Source organism: Mobula hypostoma, chromosome 23 (assembly GCF_963921235.1).
Source record: "Mobula hypostoma chromosome 23, sMobHyp1.1, whole genome shotgun sequence".
Lineage (NCBI taxonomy): Eukaryota > Metazoa > Chordata > Chondrichthyes > Myliobatiformes > Myliobatidae > Mobula > Mobula hypostoma.
Genome location: NC_086119.1, coordinates 54,406,811 through 54,431,901, shown reverse-complemented (window position 1 = coordinate 54,431,901; position 25,091 = coordinate 54,406,811). Strand labels below are relative to the sequence as shown.

Genomic DNA, 25,091 nt, shown 5'->3' with positions numbered 1-25,091 from the left:
AAGAAATCAGCAGAATACACGTGGCCACAACTCCAGGTTAGAGGTATATGATATATTTTAAACATGTGAAGGAGATTTACTGATTCAATCTATTTTTGCCTTGCAGCCTATCCAAGCTCAGAGATTCCACAGGGACAGATGGATTCGCTGCTCTCCATTATTTCAAGTCAGAGAGAAAGGTTCCGAGCCAGAAACCAGCAGCTGGAATCTGTACGTAAATGCCAGAACTTAAAGAAACTATCCTGCTGGGTAGTGCTAACCCTCGAAACGACCATGTTTACACATCTGTTAGAACCACACAAGTAAACAGCAATTCGGAAGCCCATCCAGTTGCTGTCATTCTTTGGGAGACTATTGAGAGGCAAAAAGGGAGATTATTGGTAACTTGCTGTAGATTTTTTGTATTTCCTTTTACCACAGCAAGGTCTCAGAGAACTGAAGAATAGGCAGTGTTATTCCCTTGTTTAAGATGGGCAGTAGAAACAAGCCAGGAAATATAGGCTAGTGAACTTCACATCACTGATAAGGAAATTATTCAAATTTATTTTGGATTTGTATTTATTTATTTCAGTGTTACATCTGTCCCACAAGATGAGGGAATAAAAATCTTTGTGTTATGACTCTGTTACAGACATATGAATTTATAAGCCTAATGACATGTAGAAAGAAGCTGTTGGTCCTGGCTTTAATGCTGTGATGCCATTTGCCAGACAGAAGCAACTGAAACAGTTTATGGTTGGGGTGACTGGTGTCCCCGATTATCTTCCAGGCTTTCTTTTATGCACCTGCTGCTGGAAATGTCCTCAATGGAGGGATTTTCACATTCCACAGATGCGCTGGGCTATCTGTACCCACAAAATAATCTGCAGATGCTGGGGTCAAAGCAACACTCACAACACGCTGGAGGAACTCAGCAGGTCAGGCAGCATCTGTGGAAAAGATCGGTCAACATTTCGGGCCGGAACCCTTCGTCAGGACGGATGCTGCCCGATTCCTCCAGTATGTTGTGAGGGCTGTCTGTACCACTCTTTACAGTGCCCAACGATCAAGGTTGGTGCAGTTCCTGTACTAGGCAGTGATACAGCCAGTCAGGATGCTCTCAATCGTGCCCCTATAGAAGGCTTAGAGTTTCTGGGGGCTCATGTCAAACTTCTTCAGTCGCCTGAGGTGGAAGAGATGCTGTTGTGCTTATTTTGCCACACAGCTGGTTTGTACAGTCCAGATGAGATCTTTCATGGTGTGTATACTAAGGAACTTGAACTACTCACCTTCTCAGATACAGTCCCTTTGATGTTGATTGGGACAAGCCTCCATTCCTCCTGTAATCCACAATCAGCTCTTCGATTTTTTGGACATTGAGGGAGAGGTTATATGATAAGATTCTTGGGGATAGGTATTATTCATGTCTGGAAAAACACAGATTTATTAGACAAGGTCAGCATAGTTTTATGTGGGAAAGGTCATGTTTTACAAACGTGATTGAGTTTCGTGAGGAGGAGGCAACAAAAGGAATTAATGAGGGTGTGCTAGTGAATGTTGTCCACATGGCCTTTAGTAAAGCTTTCAGCAAAGTTCCTCATAGAGTCAAGGAAATTACAGTAAAGAAACAGGCCCTTTGGCCCACCTAGTCTGTGCCGAACCATTTATACTGCCTACTCCCATTGACCTGCTCCTGGACCCTAGCCCTCCATTCCCTTACCATTCATCTACGAATTCAAACTTCCCTTAAATATTGTAATAGAGCCCACATGCACAACTTGCACTGACAGCTCATTGCGCACTCTCACGACTCTTTGGATGAAGGAAGTTTTCTCTCATGATTCCCTTAAATTTTTCACCTTTCACCCTTAACCCATGACCTTTAGTTGTAGCCCCACCTATCAATAGACAATAGGTGCAGGAGTAGGCCATTTGGCCTATCAAGCCAGCAGCGCCATTCACTGTGATCATGGCTGATCATCCACAGTCAGTACCCTGTTCCTACCTTCTCCCCATATCCCTTGACTCCACTATCATTAAGAGCTCTATCTAACTCTTTCTTGAAAGCATCCAGAGAATTGGCCTCCACTGCCTTCTGAGGCAGAGCATTCCACTGATCCACAACTCTCTGGGTGAAAAAGTTTTTCCTCAACTCCGTTCTAAATGGCCTAACCCTTATTCTCAAATTGTGGCCTCTAGTTCTGGACTCCCCCAACATCGGGAACATGTTTCATGCCTCTAGCATGTCCAATCCCTTAATAATCTTATATGTTTCAATCATGCCTGGCGATCTGTAATAGTACAACAAGATCATCCACCTTATTTCTTATACTCCGCACATTGAGATGTAACACCTTGAGTGCTGTATTTGTTACCCTTTTTGATTTGGCATCCCTAATGATTTGATACTCACCCTGTTGGCTGCGACTATGTCCCATCATCTCCCTGCCCTCCTGACAGTCTGACTGCACACTATCTTTACTTTCTTACCATCCATAACCTGAGACCCATCACTCTGGTTCCACCCCCCCGCCAAATTAATTTAAACCCTCCCCAACAGCTCTAACAAACATGCCCGCGAGAATATTTGTCCCCCTCGGGTTCAGGTGCAACCCATCACTTTTGAACAGGTCATACCTCCCCCAGAAGAGATCCCAATGATCCAAGAACCTGAAGTCCTGCCCCCTGCACCAGCTCCTCATCCACGCATTTATCTGCCAAATCACCCTGTTTCTACCGTCACTGGCATGTGGCACAGGCAGCAATCCAGAAATTACTACTTTGGAGGTCCTGCTTCTCAGCTTTCTACCTAGCTCTCTTAAATCTCTTCAGGACCTCTTTGCTTTCCTTCCTATGTCATGGGTACCAACATGTACCAAGACATCTGGCTGCTCCCCCTCCTTCTCCAAAATGTTGTTGGCGGGATCTGAGACGCCCCTGACCCTGGCACCTGGGAGGCAACATACCATCCGGCTGTCCCGTTCACATCCACAGAATCTCGTAGAAACATAGACATTGAAACATAGAAAATAGGTGCAGGAGTAGGCCATTCGGCCCTTCAAGCCTGCACCGCCATTCAGTATGATCATGGCTGATCATCCAACTCAGAACCCTGTACCAGCCTTCCCTCCATACCCCCTGATCCCTTTAGCCACAAGGGCCATATCTAACTCTCCTGCCTGTTCCCGTCACTATTGGGTCCCCATCACCACCACTCCCTTCTCTCTCTCTCTCTTTCCCTTTTGCACCATGGACCCATACTCAGTGCCTGTAAAGACCTCCCAGGGGAGTGCGTGGCATTCCCCCGGGAGGTCATCCCCCACAAGAGTATCCAAAGCAGTTTACTTATTTTTGAGGGGAATAGCCATAAATCAAAGAGTGGAAAGATTTAAATGGGACTTTTTCATGCAGAGTGGTGAGCAAATGAAACAAGCTGCCAGAGGAAGTGAGTGAGGTGGGTACAATCTTATTATTTGAGAAGTACACGCAGGGCCAGGGCTTGGAGGGGTATTGGCCGAACACAGGAAATTGCAACTAGCTGGGTGAGCACTGTGATCACCGTGGACTTGTTGTGCCGAAGAGCCCTTATCTGTGATGCATTACTCTATGACTTAATTTCCAGTGGTGAACAGTGAAATGTAAAGCAGGACAGTCATTTTGTACATCTATATTCTTGGGTTATTTCCAAGATTCAGTCTTCCATTTTGTGTTCCAGGACAATCACATGATGCAACAAACAATACATGCACTTCAGAATGAATTGGACAACTTGCGTGCTGACAACATCAAATTGTATGAGAAGATCAAGTTTTTGCAAAATTATTCTGGCAGAGTGAGTACAAATACTTCTAAATGGTAGCTGAAGCAGGTTGTGGCATTCACAGTGTGCCACCAGCCCTCCTCATGTTTAAGGGGAAAGCAAGGGCAGGTCTTCCATCTGACTGCCAGATCTCGGAATATAGAACAGTGCAGCACAGAACAGGTCCTTCAGCGTATGATGTTTGTGCTGACCATGGTGCACATCTGTCTGCGCATGGTCTAAATCCTTCCACCCACTACCCCTTCACGCACTTGTCTAAATGCCTGTGAAGTGTTGCTTCTACCACTTCGTCTGGATCCTACCATTGTGTGTGAAGAAAAAATATTTCAGTCCAAGTTTGTCCACACTCTCTTTAAAGCGAATACGCTCTAATCCAAGCTTTATTCCAGTGAACCACACCTGCATCCTCTCCAGTGACTAGAAATGTACACAACACTCCAAATGCAGCCTCACCAAATTTTTACAAAGTGGCAACGTGACTACCAACATTTATATTCACGCCCCGACCAAAGAGGCAAGCATTCCATGTGTCTTCTTTACCAGCCTGTCTATTTGTGTTGCCACTTTCAGTACATTAAGGAGCACAACATTGCTCTGCAAGATCCTGCACCTTCCTGAGGTTTTACCGAGCTCCCTGAGCGATGCTAACTCCGCAGCTGTAAAGGGAAGAAGGCATGTCGCTGCATCACTGCAGCTCATCAAAGCAGTATTAATGACTTAAGTCTTATCACTGACCGTGGGTTTTTTACTTTTATAAATGTAAAGTTTTTAAAAATTCTTTATACACTGGATTTTGTTAATTGAACCATGACTGAACCAGTACATTTTCGTCCAATTTAAATGTCTGCCCCAATTAGCTGAACTTTCATGGAAATAGTTAAAGCGTATAAAAAAGGCAAACTACTGTTTAATTGAGTAACAATTTATGTATTTAAATGAAGTACAGAACAATTTAGAACACTACCAATACCTCTAAAGTACTATAAAGCTCTGTATTAGTTCTTAAAAGTTATCAACAGAGGAATTCATCCGCCGTGGTATTTTGATTCACTGTAGATGAACAAAATCAGCACAGACACCGAGTGCAGATAATGGACTGCCTTCATACAATGGTTTAGAAATCTTCATTTTCATTGTAACATTCAAGATGATTGTTAATACCTTCATAGTTCCTAACTTATTGAAGTAGTGAAATTGTTTCATTTACACTCCCGGCTGTTTCTGGCACTCTAAAGACTGAGTTATACTTGTACGTCAAATGTACGCCGTAGCCTAATGCACACCTCTCCCAAAATGTAACTACGCATCGCGGCGACGCAGACCAAAACAACTGTGACTGGTCCGCTTGGTAGCATCGCATTTCCTCCTACGCTGCAATAGCTTCCCATTGGGCGACTGAAGGGCGGGGAAGGAACTCTGGCTGCAATGCTTTCCATAAAGCTTTACAGACCTCCAAAATTATGGAGGACCCTGTGCTTGACACCAGTTTGTAGCTAGCTGCTACAGCCTGTTGACTTCCACCTGAAGCTAAAACTCGAATGGTGATTGCCAATCTCTGAGTCTACTGTGCATACACTGATGCAAAATAAATGGTTGGAGGCAATGAACCAAATCATCAAATCTACCTCCTGACATCCAAAAATATTTGAAATGCATTTCCTCCTCCGTGTCTCTCAGTGACCGGACAAGCACAGAAAATTCACCCTCCTTCAGTTTCAGTCGCCATTGTTTGAAGTTTGAGTTTCTTCGTGTTGAGTTTCAACACGAAGAAACTCAACACAGTGGCATAGAAACCCCACCGCCAACTAGCGTTTTGGCGGTGAATTGCAGAGTGACGCAGACACACCAGCGCACAAGTATAAATGCTCACAACGGCGTAGCCCACTTGCGTAAGCTAGTACGTATAAGTATAAATCAGCCTTAAGCCTGAATGCTTGAAACTTTGGTGAGCAAAACAATTCCAATTTGTCTCACTGCATATTTCTTGCCATTTGTCAGTGAAAAGAATCGCTGCTGTTTGAACACAAACAAATGCAAATGATACTATTTAAATGCTTATTGCTCTAAGCACAGCGTAGTGCCTAATGGCCACTCAAATGCAAACAACTGACACTAGTTAGAAATTGTTCGGCAACAGTCTCCTACCCCAATTAAGCGGCATATTGTCCCAAATTTTTAAGAGTTGTACCAAATAAATGGCTGCCCCAATTAATCCATGGCCCAATTAACTGGAATCCATTGTTTAATTTCTTCTTTCCTATGCTGGTGTTACCAATCTTTGTAAATGTGAAAGGTGTTTGATGAGTGCAGCCATTGTATGTGTTATGGTAGTCGTTGTGGGGGTCATGGAGGAGGTCGTGTGAGTAGGGGTCAGTGAGGGAGTCATCGATGGGACTTGCCAGTACTACAGTCAGTGGTGTGCAGGGGTTAGTGTTTCCTCCAATGCCCTGGTTTTCTCCACATCTCAAAGTCATGCAGGTTCCCACTGGGAAGATGAATGATAGAATCTAGCAGAGTTGATATAATGCGGGAAAATGGATGACAGGAAGAATTAATAATGAACAGGACTTCCACGTGAGCCAAAATAAACTCAGAAGAATTGGAATGGTATCCTTCTGTGTAATAAAAAAATGTGGAAAATATAGGACATTTTTGAGTACGTGGATAAATGTGATCTGACAAGAGAAAGTCTATTAGCTCATTGATCAAAGCACCGTGTCGCGGCCCAAAATGCCGGCACTGTGCCCCAGCCATGAACACTGACTGTAACTGGTCGGTCACACACCAGAACGACTGCTGTATTTTCTGATATTGGCTGTTGTCTCCACAGGGCTCCAGCAGCGATGACACCGAACTGCGCTACTCCTCGCAGTATGAAGAGCGCCTAGACCCATTTGCCTCTTTCAGCAGGAAGGTTGGACATTCTAAAAGCACAACGTTATTTAACATGTATTATAATTTTGAGTAAGATGCACCAAAATAACGTTAGCAGACGTATGAGGTCTTAAAGTTGATGAATATGGAGCAGGTTCAAGGCCTCCAACTGGAGTTAGAACATAGACCAGTGGAGCTCAAGAACAGGCCCTTCAGCCCACCATGATTGTGCTGACAATGTTCCCAGATTAAACAAATCGCATCCCTCCATTCCCTGCCTGGTCACCTGTCAGTTTAGATGCCCCTGAAATGTCGCTATTGTAACTGCTTCCAATACTTTATCTGATTCCAGGTAGTTGGCACTCTTCTGTATACAAAAAAAATGCTTTGTACATCTCCTTTCAACTTTCTCCCTCTCACCGTCAAGCTATGCTCCCTAGTATTTAACATTCCCCCATCAGATAAAAAGCTTTATCTGCGCTATCTATGTCTCTCATAATCTTATAAACCTCTATCACATCTCCTCTCAGCCTCTGATATTCCAGAGCAAACAATCTCTTAAAGCTAATATTCTCTACTCTAGGCAACATCTTAGTGAACTTCTGCACTGTCTCCCAAAGCCTCCACATCCTTCCTGTAAGACGGAACCAGAACTACAAATGTGGCCGAACCGAAGTTTGACACAACTTCAACATGACTTCCTGATTTTTATACTCAACACTGACCAATGAAGGCAAGCATTCCTTACACCTTCTGTACTACCCAGTCTACAAAAGATCTGCCATTTACTCCATACTTGTCTCATACAATTGACCTCCCAAAGCGCAACACCTCACACGTGTCCATGGATTAATCTCCATTGCCTTTTAAATTAATTAAGTAATTAATCAATTAGTTCATGAATTAGAGATACAGTGCAAAACAGGCTCTTCCAGCCCACTGAGCAGCACCGCCCAGCAAGCCACAGACTTAACCTTACCCTAATCACAGGACAACTTACAGTGACAAATTAACTGACTAACTGATGCATCTGTGGACTGTGGAGAAACCCGGAGGAACCCCATGCGCGCACAGGAAGAATGTACAAACTTTCTTACACAGGGCACCAGAATTTCACTCTGAACTCCGATACACCCTGAACTCCGATACACCCTGAACTCCGATACACTCTGAACTCCGATACACCCTGAGCTCCGATACACTCTGAACTCCGATACACCCTGAACTCCGATACACTCTGAGCTCCGATACACCCTGAACTCCGATACACCCTGAACTCCGATACACTCTGAGCTCCGATACACCCTGAGCTCCGATACACCCTGAACTCCGATACACTCTGAGCTCCGATACACTCTGAACTCCGATACACTCTGAGCTCCGATACACCCTGAGCTCCAATACACCCTGAGCTCCAATACACCCTGAGCATGCGAACTGCTACCCTACTATGGCACCCTTTCTGCCCGTATTCTCATCTGATCTAGTTTCAGCTGTATCCTTTGATCTCATTTTACACTGCCGATTTCCATGACATCTACAAATTTACTAGTCAGCCTATCTGCATTTTTGTCCCTATCGTTTGGTATGTTACCACAGGTAACTGTGGAGCCCAGGTCTTTGGGTGTATTTAAGGCAGAGCTCAGTAGGTTCTTGTTTGGACACAGTGTCAAAGGTTATGGGGAGAAGGCTGGGGAGTGGGGCTGAGGAGGGGAATAAAGGATCAGCCATGGTTAAATGGCGGAGCAGACTCGACAGGCCAAATGTCCTAATTCTACTCCTATGTCTTATGGTCATATGTTTCCCAAAAACACAGGCCCCAGCATTAATCCTTGTAGAAGCCCACTGGTCACAGACCTCCAGTCAAAATAACACCCCTGTTGGATGGTCCTGTATGATTTCAGCTTCCTAAACCTTACATTTGCTTCCTTTTTCTTTTGACTAATTTTTTTCAGCATCTGTGTCCTCAAAACTTCATCACAAGAACATGTTGGTCATGGATTCTGACCAGCTGACCCTTAAAAAACTCACACGTCTGATTGAATTTATTCAATAAACCCACAGCTAATCTACTCTTCCCAGCTCTTACCTATCACCTAGGAGTAATTAGCCTGCCTTCCCCTCACATCCCCCTCCCCACGGTTTAATACATTCCGCAACTGTCCTATGGTATGGTTACTATAATTTTCTTAAAACTTACTGAGTTGTGATTACTTCCTGAGTTATGAGTTATGATTACGAAATGCTATCCTACTGTAACAGATCATCTGACCAGGGTTATTTCCAAATACAGACTCTAGTGCACATCCTTCCCTGGTTGGGCTATTTGCATACTGTGAGAAGAAATCTTTCTGGAAGCACCTACCACCTGCCCTCACTTCATATTCCTGAACATCACTCTGCCTCTCCCTGTCAGTCCACCCATAACTCTGCTGTCTCTGTCTCTCTGTTCCCTCTCTCACTCTGCCCGCCTCATTCCACCCTGTCACATCACACCCCCTCACTTAGCCCCCTCATTCCACCCCCTTCACACCACACCCCTCACTCAGCCCCCCTCATTCCACCCCTTCACATCACACCCCTCACTCAGCCCCCCTCATTCCACCCCTTCACATCACACCCCTCACTCAGCCCCCCTCATTCCACCCCTTCACATCACACCCCTCACTCAGCCCCCCCTCATTCCACCCCTTCACATCACACCCCTCACTCAGCCCCCTCATTCCACCTCCTTCACACCACACCCCTCACTCAGCCCCCCTCATTCCACCCCCTTCACACCACACCCCTCACTCAGCCCCCCTCATTCCACCCCCTTCACACCACACCCCTCACTCAGCCCCCCTCATTCCACCCCCTTCACATCACACCCCTCACTCAGCCCCCCTCATTCCACCCCTTCACATCACCCCCCTCACTCAGCCCCCCCTCATTCCACCCCTTCACATCACACCCCTCACTCAGCCCCCCTCATTCCACCCCCTTCACACCACACCCCTCACTCAGCCCCCCCTCATTCCACCCCCTTCACATCACACCCCTCACTCAGCCCCCCTCATTCCACCCCCTTCACACCACACCCCTCACTCAGCCCCCCTCATTCCACCCCCTTCACACCATCCCCCTCACTCAGCCCCCCTCATTCCACCCCCTTCACATCACACCCCTCACTCAGCCCCCCCCTCATTCCACCCCCTTCTCATCACACCCCTCACTCAGACCCCCTCATTCACCCCCTTCACACCACACCCCCTCACTCAGCCCCCCTCATTCCACCCCCTTCACACCACACCCCTCACTCTGCCCCTCTCCCTCTCCTTCGCCCCCCTCATCACCCCTTCACACCACACCCCTCACTCGCCCCTCTCCCTCTCCTTCCGCTCCTGGTCACACTGACACCCTCTCTCCGACCCTCCTCTCCATCCACCCCCTCACTCTGTCCCGCTCCCTCCGCCCCCATTATCCAGCCTCCATCTCCGCACACCCCCCTCTCCGTTCTGTCCCCTCTCTCTCTCTCCACCCATTTTCTCTGCCTCCTTCCCACCCCCTCTCCACCCTCTCTCTGCATTCTCTGCCCTCTTTCTCTCCCCTTCTCTCTCTCATATGCTCCCCTTCTTTTTCCCACTCCCTCTCTCTTTCTCTATGTCCCTCTATCTCCACCTTTGTGTGTGTCTGTCTCTTTCTCTCTTTTTCTCTCTCTCTCTCTCTTTCTCTCTCTTTCTCTCTCTCTCTCTCTCTCTCTCTCTCTCTATATATATATATATATGAAACTTAGCCTTGCAGTCACCTTTAAAGTTCACCTGCTGACTCTTTACCCAAATATCCCATGGAAAGTGCACATTTGAAACATATTACTTCTTTGTTGTTAATTATTCAGCCCTGTGAACCTTGTTGTGAAATGTGTTCACTGTTTTCTAGGAGCGCCAGCGCAGGTACCTGAGCCTCAGCCCCTGGGACAAGGCCACCCTTAGCATGGTGAGTACAATCCACAACTGTGTTCAAATCGGGGAACTCATGCATTCTGATCACTGTCTAAGTTTCTTCTTTATTCAAGGGCCGCATCATCCTGTCAAGCAAATTGGCTCGGACCATCGCCTTTTTCTATACTCTGCTGCTACACTGCCTTGTCTTCCTTGTGAGTAGATTCTAACTTCACATGCTTTCGGGGATGTGACAGGAAGTTGATCACATGCTCACGGGATTTGATTGGATACCTAGGGGACATTGTGAGGATGTTGATGGGAAAGCAAGTGGATGATATTGGCCCGGACTGTATTAAGGGATTTGATAAGGTTCCTCAGGGTAGGTTGAACAAGAAGGAAAAGATGCATGGGATGCAGGGTGAATTGCTCATAGAAGGCAGAGAGTAGGAGTTGGAAGGCCATTATTCTGGTTGGAGGTCTGTGATTAATGGTGTTAATAGTGATTGTGTCTCAATGAATATGTAGAATGGTGGATTGGCAAACTTGTGGTTGTCACAAGATATGGTGGGGTTGTGGACAGTGTGAATGACTATCGGAGAACATATTGGGATATAAATCAGTTCCAGATATGGGCAGAGAATGGAGTTTAATTTGGGCAAGTGTGAGTATTCCACTTTGGGACGGCAAATGAAAAGAGAAAGTATAAAGGTAATGGTAGACCCATTATTAGCACTGAGGTACAGAGCGATCTTGAAGTCTATGTCCAGACTTCACTGAAGATGGCTACACAAGTGGACAAGGAGGTAACAAAGGCTTTTCTTCATTGGTAGGGATGCTGAGTATAACAGTAAGGAAGTCATGGTGCGGCTATATATAATGTAAGTCAGAGTACACTTGGAATATTGTCTGCTGTTCTGATCACCCCCCGTTATAGAGAAGACAAGGAGACTGTAAAGACTGTGCAGAAAAAGTTTACCAGGTTGCTGTCTGGATTAGAGGGGATGAGCTAGAAGTAAAGGTTGGACAAACTTGGATTGTTCTTCCCAGAGTGTCAGAGGCTAAGCGGAGACCTGACAGAGCTCTTTTTTTAATTTTGAGAGGCATAGATAGTGTACACAGAATCTTTTCCCCCAAGGTAGGAATGTCAAACACAAAACGATATGCTTTCAAGATGGAGTAGTTCAAAAGCATGGTGGTGTTTTTACACAGAGTGCAGGGAATGTGTTACAAGTGCTTTGTGGAAGTAGGCATTTTGGTGGAGTTTAAGGGGCTTTTAGATGGATGCAACAGTATGAACTGTAGGGAGGGATATGGTTGATGCTCAGGAAGAGGCCATTTCATCTGAAGATTCAAGATTGTTTAATGTTATTTCCAGTACACAAGTGTAAAGAAGAACAAAATAATTGTAACTCCAGATCCAATGCAGCACAAAAAAACACAATAAGATAAAGGAACACAATAATAATAAAAAATCCACAATAAATATAAATACATCAGATAGCTTATATGGAGAGATTGATAGTATGTCCATAAACTGACTGTACATAAAATTGCATCAAGATTGGCACAACATTTTAGGCAAATGGCCTGTCCAGTGTTAGAACCATAATACATTGGAGCAGAATTAGGCCATTCGGCCCATCGAGTCTGCTCCACCACTTGATCATGGCTGATCCATTTCCCTTCCTCCTGCCTTCTCCCCATAACCTTTCATGCTCTGACTTATCTGCCTTAAGTACATTCAATGAGCTGGCCTCCACAGCTGCCAGTAGCACCTAATTTTGCAGATTCATCACCCTGTAAGTAAAGAATTTCTTCTTCATCTCCATTCTAAACAGACATGCCCCTATTCTGATGCTGTGTCCTCTGGTCCGAGACTCTCCCACTTTAGGGTACATACACTCCACATTAATTCTATCTAGGCCTTTCAAGATATGAAAGGTTTGAAGTTCTTCTAAATTCCAGCATGTACAGTCCCAGAGCTTCCATATGATAAGCCTTTCAGAACCTCTTTGAACCTCCACAATGACAGCATGTCCTTTAGACCATCAGACATCGGAGCAGAATTAGGCCATTCATCCCATCGAGTCTGCTCCGCCGTTCCATCATGGCTGATCCCAGATCCCACTCAGCTGCATATACCTGCCTTCTCATCATCTCCTTTGATGCCCTGACCAAGCAAGAAGAGATCAACTTCCACCTCAAATATACCCACGGACCTGGCCTCCACTGCCGTCTGTGACAGAGCATTCCACATGTTCACTACTCTCTGTCTAAAAAAATTCCTCCTTACCTCTGTTCTGAAAGGTCACCACTCAACTTTGTGCCCCCTAGTTGTCGATACCCCCACTAAAGGGAACATCCTCTCGATATACACGTTTTGTAGTCCTTTCAACATTAAGTAGGTTTCAGTGAGATTCCCCCCACATTCTTCTAATTTCTAGTGAGTACAGGCCCTGCCAAATGCTCCTCATATGTTAACCCCTTCATTTCTGGAAGCATCCTTGTGAACCTCCTGTAGACTCTCTCCAATGACAATACATTCTTTTTGGGATATGGGGCCAAAACTGTTGACAATACTTCAAGTGCAACCTGACTAGTGTCTTATAAAGCCTCAGCATTATCTCCTTGCTTTTATATTCTATGCCCCTGAAATAAATGCCACATTACCACGGACTCAATCTGCAAATTAACCTTCTGGGAGTCCTGTATGAAGAGTCCTAAGACCTTTTGCAGCTCTGATGTTTGAATTTTCTCCCCATTTTGATAATTTTGTTCCTTTTGCCAAAATGCATTATCATACATTTCTCAACACTGTAGTCCATCTGCCACTTTTTTCGCCATTTTTCCAATTTGCCTAAGTCCTGCTACAATTGCGTTGCTTCCTCAGCACTACCTACCCTTCCACCTATCTTTGTATCATCTGCAAACTTTGCCACAAAGCCATCAATCCCATTATCTAAATCATTGACAAACAATATAAAAAGTAGCCGCCCGATACAAATCCTTGAGGAACACCACTAGTCACTGGCAGCCAACCAGAAAAGGCCTTCTTTATTCCCACTTGCTGCCTCCTACCTGTCAGCCATTCCTCTATCCATGCCAGTAGTTTCACTGTAATGCCATGGGATTTTATCTTGTTAAGCAGCCTCATGTGTGGCACCTCATCAAATGCCTTCTGAAAATCTAAGTAAATGACATACACTTGGTCCACCCTGCAGGTTACTTCCTCGAAGAACTTTAACAGATTTGTCAAGCAAGATTTCCCTTTACAGAGCCATGCTGACTTTGATTTATTTTATCATTAAGCTCCAAGTACTTCAAAACATCATCCTTAATAATAGACTTCAACACTTTCCCAACCACTGTGGTTAGGCTAACTGTCCTATAATTTCCTTTGTTTTGCCTTCCTCCCTTCTTGAAGACTGGGGTAGGTGACATTTGCAATTGTCCAGTCCTCCGAGACCATGCCAGAATCATGTGGTTCTTGAAAGATCATGACCAATGCATCTGTAATCTCTTCAGCAAACTCTCTCAGGACTCTGAGATGTAGTCCTTCTGGTCCAGGTGACTTATCGACCTTAAGACCTTTGAGTTTGCCTAGCACTTCTTCCTTTGTAATAGCAAAGGTACTCACTCCTGCTCCGTGACACTCTCAGACCTCTGGCATACTGTTAGTATCTTCCACAGTAAAGACTGAAGCAAAGTACTTAATAAGTTCATTTGTCCTCCACTACTACCTCAGCAGCATCATTTACCAGTGGTCTAATATCAACTCTCATCTCCCTTTTACTCTTTATATAACTGAAAAAACTTTTAATATTTTGCTTTGTATTATTGGCTAGTTTGCCCTCATATTTCATCTTTTCCCTTCTTAATATTTTTTTTTAGTTGCCTTTTGTTGGATTTTAAAGGCTGCCCAATCATCCAACTTCCCACTCACTTTTGCTACCCCATATGCCTTTTCTTTGGCTTTTATGCAGTCCTTAACTTCCTTTGTCAGCCATGGTTGCCTAGCCCTGCCATTTGAGAACTTCTTCCTTAGGGACATATCTTTCTTGCGCCTTGTGAACTATTCCCAGAAACCTCAGCCATCTCTGTCAGTATCCTCCTCCAATCCACCCTGGGCAAGCTCCTCTCTCATGCCTCTGTAATTCCCTTTATTCCATTGTGCTACCGATACATGTGAGTTGTGCTTCTCCCTCTCAAATTGCAGTATGAATTCAATCATATTATGATCACTGCCTATTAAGCTCCCTAATAAGATCTGGGTTATTACACAACCCAATCTAAGATAGCCTTTCCCCAAACAGCACAACCTGCTCTGAAAAGCCATCTCATAAGCATTCAAAAAATTCCCTATCTTGCAATCCACCACCAATCTGATTTTCACAAACCCCTTGCATATTTGAAGTGCCTCATTACAATTGTGACATTACCCTTATTAGATGCCTTTTCCAGTTCCCTTTGCAATCTCAACCCCACACCTTGGCTACTATTTGGAGGCCTACATATAATTCCCATAATGTTGGGAATCCTCCTGTCATTATCCTCCCATAATCCTCCTGTCCCGTGATCCTCTCATATCCCTTTTGCCAATCACCTGTCCAGCTCTTGGCTCCATCCCTCCCCCTCCTGTCTTCTCCTATCGTTTCGGATCTCCCCCTCCCCCTCCCACTTTCAAATCTCTTACTAACTCTTCCTTCAGTTAGTCCTGACGAAGGGTCTCGGCCTGAAACGTCGACTGTACCTCTTCCTATAGATGCTGCCTGGCCTGCTGCGTTCACCAGCAACTTTGATGTGTGTTGTTTGTTGTTATTCCCATAATGTTCTTTTTTTCCCATGCAGCTTCTTAACTCCATCCACAAAGATTCAACATTCTCTGACCTTATGTCACCTCTTTCTAAAGATATAATTCCATTTCTTTTCAGCAGACCCACATTACCGCCTATGCCTTCCTGTCTGTCCTTCCGGTACAAAGTATATCCTTTGATGTTAAACTCCCAACTATGTCCAGGACTACGTGATGCCCACAACATCATACTGACCAATCTCTAATTGCGCCATGAGTTCATCCAACTTATTCCGAATGCTACAGGCATTTCTGTACAGCAGCTTCAGTCCTGCATTTTTCGCCTTTTTGAATTTTGCTTCTGTGGTATAATTCAGCTCTTTGCTCTGTCTGCATTTGAACCCAATCATTGGCTTGTTCTTCTGTTCATGTTACACCCATCATCTACTTGTAGGTGTATAAGATGATGAGAGGCATTGATCGTGTGGATAGTCAAAGGCTTTTTTCCAGGGCTGAAATGGTTGCCACAAAAGGGCACAAGTTTAAGGTGCTGGGGAGTAGATACAGAGGAGATATCAGGGGTGAGTTTTTAGGCAGAGAGTGGTGAGTGCGTGGAATGGGCTGCCGGCAACAGTGGGGGAGGCAGATATGATAGGATCTTTTAAGAGACTTTGGATAGGTACATGGAGCTTAGAAAAATAGAGGGCTATGGGTAGGCCTAGTAATTTCTAAGGTAGGGACATGTTCGGCACAACTTTGTGGGCCGAAGGACCTATATTGTGCTGTAGGTTTTCTTTGTTTCTATGTAAACCTGCTGGCTCATCCTCAGCTCTGTCATACTGGTTCCCATCCCCCTTCCATACTAGTTTAAACCACTCCCAACAGCTCTAGTAAAGCTGCCTGCAAGAATATTGGTCCCCTTGGATTCAAGCGCAACCCGTCCCTTTTGTACAGGTTACACCTGCCCCGGAAGATTAGATTATATTAGATTATGAGGACACTCAGTCCTCGTTTATTGTCATTTAGAAATGCATGCATTAAGAAATGATACAATGTTCCTCCAGAGTGATATCACAAAAAAAAACAGGACAAACCAAAGACTAACACTGACAAGACCACATAATTATAACATATAGTTACAGCAGTGCAAAGCAATACCATAACTTGATAAAGAGCAGACCATGGGCATGGTAAAAAATAAGTCTCAAAGTTCCAATCGACTCCCGATAGTCTCGATAGCAGGTGGCAAAAGGGAGAAACTCTCCCTGCCATAAACCTTCAGGCACCCGCAACTGCCGATGCATTGGAAGCACCCAACCACAGCCGACTCTGAGTCCATCCGAAAACTTCGAGCCTCCGACACCGAGCACCATCCTCTGCTGAGCGCTTCGACCCTGCCCCGGCCACCGAGCAAAAAGCAAAGCCGAGGACTCGGGGCCTTCTCCTCCAGAGATTCTGGATCACACAGTAGCAGCGGCAGCGAAGAAGGCATTTCAGAAGTTTCTTCCAGATGTTCCTCTGTGCTCTCACGTCTGTGTCCATCAAATCAGGATCCTACTTGACAAATAACAGATATCATTCACCGGAGCGGCCGGAGAGGTCCCAGTTATCCAGAAATCTGAATCCCTGCCCCTGTGCCAATACTTCAGCCATGCATTTTAGATAAGGGACCCAAAACTGCTCACAATATTCCAGTGTGTTCTGACCAAGGCCCTATGAAGCCTCAGCATTAATTCATTGCTTTTATATTCTAGTCTTCTGAAAGTGAATTCTAGCATTGAATTTGCCTTCCTCACCTCCGACTCAACCTGTAAGTTAACCTCCAGGGAATCCTGCACGAGGCCTCCTAAGACTCTTTGCACCTCAGATTTTTGAATTTGCTCCCCGTTTAGAGATAGTCTACCCTTTTTTGAGGATAGTGCTGAGAAAGAAGTATTCTAAAGGCGATATGACACAACTGTGGCTGACAAGAGAAATCAAAGCCAACATGAAAGCCAAAGAGAGCACATATAATAGAGCAGCAATTAGTGGGAAGTTAAAAATTGGGAAGCTTTTAGAAACCAACAAAAGGCAACTAAAAAAATCATAAAGAAGCAAAAGATGGAATATGAAGGTAAGCTAGCCAATAATATTAAAGAGGATACCAGAATTTTCTTCAGATATATAAAATGTAAAAGACAGGCAAGAGTAGATATAGGTCTGTTGGAAAATCATGCTGGAAACGTAGTAATAGGAGACAAGGTGGATGAGCTAAATGAATATGTTGAATCAGTCTTCACTGTGGAAGTCACTAGCGGTATGCTGGAAGCTCAAGGGTGTCAGGGGGCAGAAGTGTGTGAAGTTGCCGTGACTGGGGTAAAGGTTCTTGGGAAACAAATGTCCTAAGGTAAATAAGTCACCTGGACCAGATGGTATAGACCCCAAGGTTCTGAAAGAAGTGACTGAGAGATTGTGGTGGCATTAGCAATGATCTTTCAAGGATCAATTAATTCCAGCGTGGTTCTGGTGGGCTGAATATTGCGAATGTCACTCCACTCTACAGGAAGGGAGAGAGGCGGAAGAAAGGAAATAGGCCAGTTAGTCTGAACTTAGTGATTGGGAAGATGTTGGAGTCAATTGTTCAGGATGTGGTTTCGGGGTACTTGGAGGCACATGATAAAATAGACATGGTTTCTTTGAAGGAAAATCTTGTCTGACAAGTCTGTTGGAATATTTTGAAGAAATAACAAGAAGGATAGACAAAGGAGATTTGGTGGATGTTGTGTACTTGGATTTTCAGAAGGCCTTTGACAAGGTGCCACACACAAGGCTGCCTAACAAGTTAAGAGCCCATGGTATTACAGGAAAGATTCTAGCATGGATAAAGAATTGGCTGATTGGCAGGAGACAAAGAATGGGAATACATGGAGTCTTTTCTGGTTGGTTGCTGGTGATTAATGGTGTTCCACAGGGGTCTGTGCTGGGACGGATTCTTTTTACATTATATGTCAATGATTTGGATGACAGAATTGATGGCTTTGTGGCCAAGTTTGCAGACGACACGAAGATAGGTGGAGGGGCAGATAGTGTTGCGGAAGTAAAGAGGCTACAGAAGGACTCAGACAGATTAGGAGAATGGGCAAAGAAGTGATGGATGGAATACAATTTTGTGAAGTTTATGGTCATGTACTTTGGTAGAAGAAATTAAAGAGTAGACTATTTTGTAAATGGAGAGAAACTTAAAAAACAAGAGGTGCAAAGTGATTCCCTAAAGGTTAATTTGCAAGTTGATTCGGTGGTGAGGAAAGCAACTACAATGTTAGCATTAATTTTGAGAGGACTAGAATAGAAAAGCAAGAATGTAATGTTGAGGGCTTTTTTACATACTGGTGAGGCCTCACTTGGAGTATTGTGAGCAGTTTTGGACCCCTTATCAAAGAAAGGATGTGGTGATGTTGGAGAGGGTTCAGAGGAGGTTCATGAAAATGATTCTCAGATTGAAAGACAGGTTTTATGAGGTGCATTTGATTGTTCTGGGCCACTACTCACTGGAATTCAGAAGAATGGGAGGTGACTTCATTGAAACCTATCGAATGTTGAAAGTCCTCAAGAGAGTAGATACGGAGATGATGTTTCTATGGTAGGAGAGTCTAAGACCAGGGGACCTCAGAATAGAGGGCCATCCTTTTAGAACGGAGATGAGGAGGAACTTTTTTATTCAGAGAGTGGTGAATCTGCGGAATTCGTTGCCACAGGTAGCTTTAGACACAAAGTCATTGGGTATCTTTAAGGCAGAAGTTGATAGTTTCTTGATTAGTCAGGGCATGAAAGGATACAGGGTTAGAGATTTGGGCTGTGTGGGAAAATGATTCAGCCGTAATGAAATGGTGGAGCAGACTCGATGGGCCAAATGGCCTAATTCTGCTCCAGTATCTTAAGGTCTTATGGAATTTTATTCCTTCTACCATGTCCATACACTTTCCGACCCTGCATTCCATCTGCCACTTCTTAGCTCATTCTCCTAATCTGTCTAAGTCCTTGTGGAGACTCTCTCCTTCCTCAAGTTACCTGCCCCTCCACCTTCTTCATATCATCTGAAAATTTGCAACAAAGCCATCAATTCCATCATCGAAATCATTGACATATGACGTAAAAAGAATCGGTCCCAAAACGAATCTCCATGGAACTCCACTCGTCACCAGCAGCCTATCGGAAAAGGCTCCCTTTATACCAGCAGCCTGTCAGAAAAAGCTCCCTTTATTCCCACACTTTGCCTCCTGCCAATCAGCCTATGATCTAACCTGTTATACCACAGGCTGTTATCTTGCTAAGCAGCTTCATGTGTGGCACCCCATCAAAGGCCTTGTGAATTCCAAGTACACAATATCCATTGATTCTCCTTTGTCCTGCTTTTTATTTTCTCAAAGCATTCCAACAGATAAGTCAGGCAAGATTTTCCCTTAAGGAAACCATGCTGAGTTTGGCCCATTTTATCATGTGCCTCCAAGTACCCTAAAACTTCATCCTTAACAATTGAGTCCAACATCTTCCCAACTACTGAGGTCGGGCTAACTGGCTTATAGTTTCTTTTCTTCTGCTTCCCTCCCTTCTTGAAGAGTGGAGTTACATTTGCAATTTTCTTGTCCTCCAGAACCATGCCAGGATCTGTTGATTCTTGAAATTTAATTACTAATGCCTCCACAATCTCTTCGTCCATCTTCAGACCTTTCAGCTTCCCAAGCACCTTCTCCCTAGTAATAGCAACTGCACTCACTTCTGCCCCCTGACACTTCCGAACATCTGGCATAGTGCTAGCGTCTTCCACAATGAAGACAGATGCAAAATACTTATTCAGCTTGTCCGCCATTTCCTTGTCCCCCGTTACTACCTATCCAGTGGCATTTTCCAGCAGTCCAATATCTACTCTCACCTCTCCTTTACTCTTTATATATCTGAAAATACTTTTGGAATCCTCTTTGATAGTATTGACTAGCTTACCTTCGTATTTCATCTTTTCACTCCTTATGGCTTTTTAGTTGCCTTCTGTTGATTTTTAAAAGCTTCCCAATCCTCTAACTTCCCACTAAATTTTGCTCTATTATATGCCCTTTCTTTTATTTTTATGTTGGCTTTGACTTTCCTTGTCAACCACGGTTGCATTACGCTGTCCTTAGAATACTTTTTCTTCTTTGGCATGTATCTATCCTGCACCTTCCCAGTTCCTCCCAGAAACTCTAGCCAATGCTGCTCTGCAGTCATCCCTGCTAGTGTCCCCTTCCAACCAAATTTGGTCAGCTTCTATCTCTTACCTCTGTAATTCCCTTTACTCCCCTGTAGTACTGATACATCTGACTTTAGCTTCTCATGGTTGATTTACACTGAATTCTATCATGTTGTGTTCACTGCTTTATCTTCAACTTCCTAATCAAATTAGGTTCATTACATGAAACCCAATCTCCTAGTGGGTTCAACCGCAAACTGCACTAAAAAAAAGCCATCTCGTAGGTGTTCTACAAATGATCTCTCTTAGGATCCAAAATCAGCACCAACCTGTCAGCATCTCCTCTTTTGCGCTGTGGATATATTTTAGAGCATCACAATTCTGCCCTAAATTCTGTACATTCAATGACCTTCTCCAGAGTCAACACAGACAAGGAGTTTTTTTTTCGGGTTTATAATAATCAGTGAACTCTTGCTGAAGTGACTGCTATTGGGATTTATGATTCCAGACTTCCCCCTATCACCAAGTTTACATTCCGTAGTTCCTTTGTTGTTGCCTAGATTCTTTTTTCAACCAGGGTGTAATGTTTGTGGTTTCCAATCCATATTCCTGATTGAGTCTATAAATGTTTGTAAATTATGGCCTGCATCTCTGCAGTATGAAGTACTCTCTTAAAATATCCCCATTTAGTATGTGCTGGGTATCTTATTCAGAGTTTTGTTAATGACACTGAATTTCTCAGCTGAATGCCTTTATTTTCCAGGTGTTGTATAAGGTGGCCTGGAGTGAGAGTGTGGGCAGAGACTGTGTCGCCTATTGTGCTAAGAAGTGAGTATTGCATCAGAGGTATCCAAAACGGGAGTTTTCTCATCACAGCATGCTGCTTCCTTGCTACAGGTTCACTCCAACTTTGGGATGATTTTCTGTGCAGAGTTTTCTTTGATTGTGATTGGAGGACAGCAGAAAGCGTGACATTGTATAAGTAATCAGCTGTAGTAATTTCTAAGGTAAATCAGGTGCAGAATAGAAAGTTTTGTGCACCACAGTGGAAGGGGAGAGAGTTTAAAAGAAGCGAATGGGAGCAGTTGGCACTTTTTGCATGCCAGAGTCCCAAGGTCACATTGAATTATGCATAATTAGACACTTTGCAAGGACCAATAAAAAGAAGTTAAGTTTAAGCAGAGTGACCATTGTGGGAGTGGCCCAGTATTGGAGTGGGGAGTTGAGGCTGTGGTCATAATAGGTATTTTTTCATTATTTATTCTTTCTTAATTTTTATTGCACATTTAGAGCAGAGGTGGTGCCAGACAGGGTAGTGAGATGTTCTTCTTGCGGGATGTGGGAAGACAGGGAGACCTCCAGTGTCACTGACAACTGGAAGAAGTACATCCAATGGCAACTTCTAACAGTCAGTGTTGAGGAGTTGGAGCTGGAACTGGATGAACTCCAGATCATTCAGGAGGCTGAGGGATTGATAGGGCGAAAAGGGAGGTAGTTACACCTAAGCTGCATGCCACGGGTATCTTGGTGATCGTCAGGAGGGGGAAAGGGCACACAGTACAAAGTACTCCTGTGGCCATTCTCCTCAACAACAGGCATACCACTTTGGATACTGTTGGGGGGAAAGACCGGGCAGAGGAAAGCCACAGAGCTCCAGTCTCTGGAATCGAGACTTGCTCAGTGGCTCAGAAGGGGAGAAGAGACGAGCTATTGTAATAGAGATTTGTTGGTTAGGGGAACCATATAACCATACTGAATTTGAATATGGCGCCGGTATCTGGCGGCTCTGCGCGTGCTCTCCTGAGCAAACTGCCCCCTACACTTTATCCACAAGAATATAACAATTACAGCAGGGAAACAGGCCATCTCGGCCCTTCTAGTCCATGCCGAATGCTTACTCTCACCTAGTCCCACCGATCTGCCCTCAGTCCATAACCCTCTATCTCTTTCCTGTCCATATATCGATCCAATTTTACACAATATTAAACCTGTCTCTACCACTTCTACTGGAAGCTCGTTCCACACAGCTGCCATTCTCTGAGTAAAGAAGTTCCACCTCGTGTTACCCCTAAACTTTTGCCCTTTAACTCTCAACTCATGTCCTCTTGTTTGAATTTCCCCTACTCTCAATGGAAAAAGCCCATCCACATCAACTCTATCTATCCCCCTCATAATTTTAAATACCTCTATCAAATCCCCCCTCAACCTTCTACATTCCAAAGAATAAAGACCCAACTTGTTCAACCTTTCTCTGTAACTTAGGTGCTGAAACCCAGGTGACATTCTAATAAATCTTCTCTGTACTCTTTCTATTTTCTTGACATCTTTCCTATAATTCGGTGACCAGAACTGTACACAATACTCCAAATTTGACCTCACCAATTCCTTGTACAATTTTAACATTACATTCCAACTCCTATACTCAATGCTCAGATTTATAAAGGCCAGCATGCCAAAAGCTTTCTTCACCACCCTATCCACCTGAGATTCCACCTTCAGGGAACTATGCACAATTATTCCTAGATCCCTCTGTTCTACTGCATTCTTCAATGCCCTACCATTTACCATGTATGTCCTATTTTGATTAGTCCTACCAAAATGTAGCACCTCAAACTTATCAGCATTAAACTCCATCTGCCATCTTTCAGGCCACTCTTCTAGCTGGCCTAAATCTCTCTGCAAGCTTTGAAAATCTACTTCATTATCCACAGCGCCACCTATCTTAGTTTCATCTGCATACTTACTAATCCAATTTACCACCTCATCATCCAGATCATTACTGTATATGACAAACAACACTGGACCCACTACAGATCCCTGAGGCATACCACTAGTCACTGGCCTCCAACCTGACAAACAGTTATGCACCACTACTCTCTGGCATCTCCCATCCAGCCACTGTTGAATCCATTTCACTACTTCAATATTAATACTTAACGATTGAACCTTCCTTTCTAACCTTCCGTGTGAAACCTTGCCAAAGGCCTTACTGAAGTCCATATAGACAACATCCACTGCTTTACCCCCGTCAACTTTCTTAGTAACCTCTTCAGAAAATTCAGTAAGATTTGTCAAGCATGACCTTCCACACACAAATCTATGTTGACTGTTCCTAATCAGACCCTGTCTATCCAGGTAATTATATATACCATCTCTAAGAATACTTTCCATTAATTTACCCACTACTGACGTCAAACTCACAGTTCGATAATTGCTAGGTTTACTCTTAGAACCCTTTTTAAACAATGGAACCACATGAGCAATACGCCAATCCTCCGGCAGCATCCCCATTTCTAATGACATTTGAAATATTTCTGTCAGAGCCCCTGCTATTTCTACACTAACTTCCCTCAAGGTCCTAGGGAATATCCTGTCAGGACCCGGAGACTTATCCACTTTTATATTCCTTAAAAGCACCAGTACTTCCTCTTCTTTAATCATCATAGTTTCCACAACTACCCTACTTGTTTCCATTACCTTACACAGTTCAATATCCTTCTCCTTAGTGAATACCGAAGAAAAGAAATTGTTCAAAATCTCCCCCATCTCTTTTGGTTCCACAAATAGCTGTCCACTCTGATTCTCTAAGGGACCAATTTTATCCCTCACTATCCTTTTGCTATTAATATAACTGTAGAAACCCTTTGGATTTATTTTCACCTTACTTGCCAAAGCAACCTCGTATCTTCTTTTAGCTTTTCTAATTTCTTTCTTAAGATTATTTTTACATTCTTTATATTCCTCGAGCACCTCATTTACTCCATGCTGCCTATATTTATTGTAGATCCCTCTCTTTTTCCGAACCAAGTTTCCAATATCCCTTGAAAGCCATGGCTCTCTCAAACTTTTAACCTTTCCTTTCAACCTAACAGGAACATAAAGATTCTGTACCCTCAAAATTTCACCTTTAAATGACCTCTGTTTCTCTATTACATCCTTCCCATAAAACAATTTGTCCCAATCCACTCCTTCTAAATCCTTTCGCATCTCCTCAAAGTTAGCCTTTCTCCAGTCAAAAATCTCAACCGTGGGTCCAGTCCTATCCTTCTCCATAATTATGTTGAAACTAATGGCATTGTGATCACTGGACCCGAAGTGCTCCCCAACACATACCTCCGTCACCTGACCTATCTCATTCCCTAACAGGAGATCCAACACTGCCCCTTCTCTAGTTGGTACCTCTATGTATTGCTGCAAAAAACTATCCTGCACACATTTTACAAACTCCAAACCATCCAGCCCTTTTACAGTATGGGCTTCCCAGTCTATGTGTGGAAAATTAAAATCTCCCACAGTCAGAACCTTGTGCTTACTACAAATATCTGCTATCTCCTTACAAATTTGCTCCTCAGATTCTTGCTCCCCATTAGGTGGTCTATAATACACCCCTATAAGTGTTACTACACCTTTCCCATTCCTCAATTCCACCCAAATAGCTTCCCTAAACGAGCCCTCTAATCTATCCTGCCAGAGCACCACTGTAATATTTTCTCTGACAACCAA

General features: G+C 44.0%; 1 protein-coding gene across 2 annotated transcripts in view; it reads left to right on the top strand.

Annotated features, from left to right (window-relative positions):
* LOC134336925 (protein CASP-like) overlaps window positions 1-25,091 on the top strand; it is a 621,546-nt gene that overhangs the window by 573,619 nt on the left and 22,836 nt on the right. The window contains exons 17-22 of one of the 2 annotated variants that reach the window (XM_063031576.1): window positions 107-210; window positions 3,695-3,811; window positions 6,630-6,713; window positions 10,592-10,648; window positions 10,728-10,808; window positions 21,352-21,416. In XM_063031576.1, coding sequence (XP_062887646.1) covers window positions 107-210; window positions 3,695-3,811; window positions 6,630-6,713; window positions 10,592-10,648; window positions 10,728-10,808; window positions 21,352-21,416 — 508 coding nt within the window. Of the gene's footprint in view, window positions 1-106; window positions 211-3,694; window positions 3,812-6,629; window positions 6,714-10,591; window positions 10,649-10,727; window positions 10,809-21,351; window positions 21,421-25,091 lie in introns of those variants that run through there. The other variant, XM_063031578.1, reaches the window with a different exon arrangement.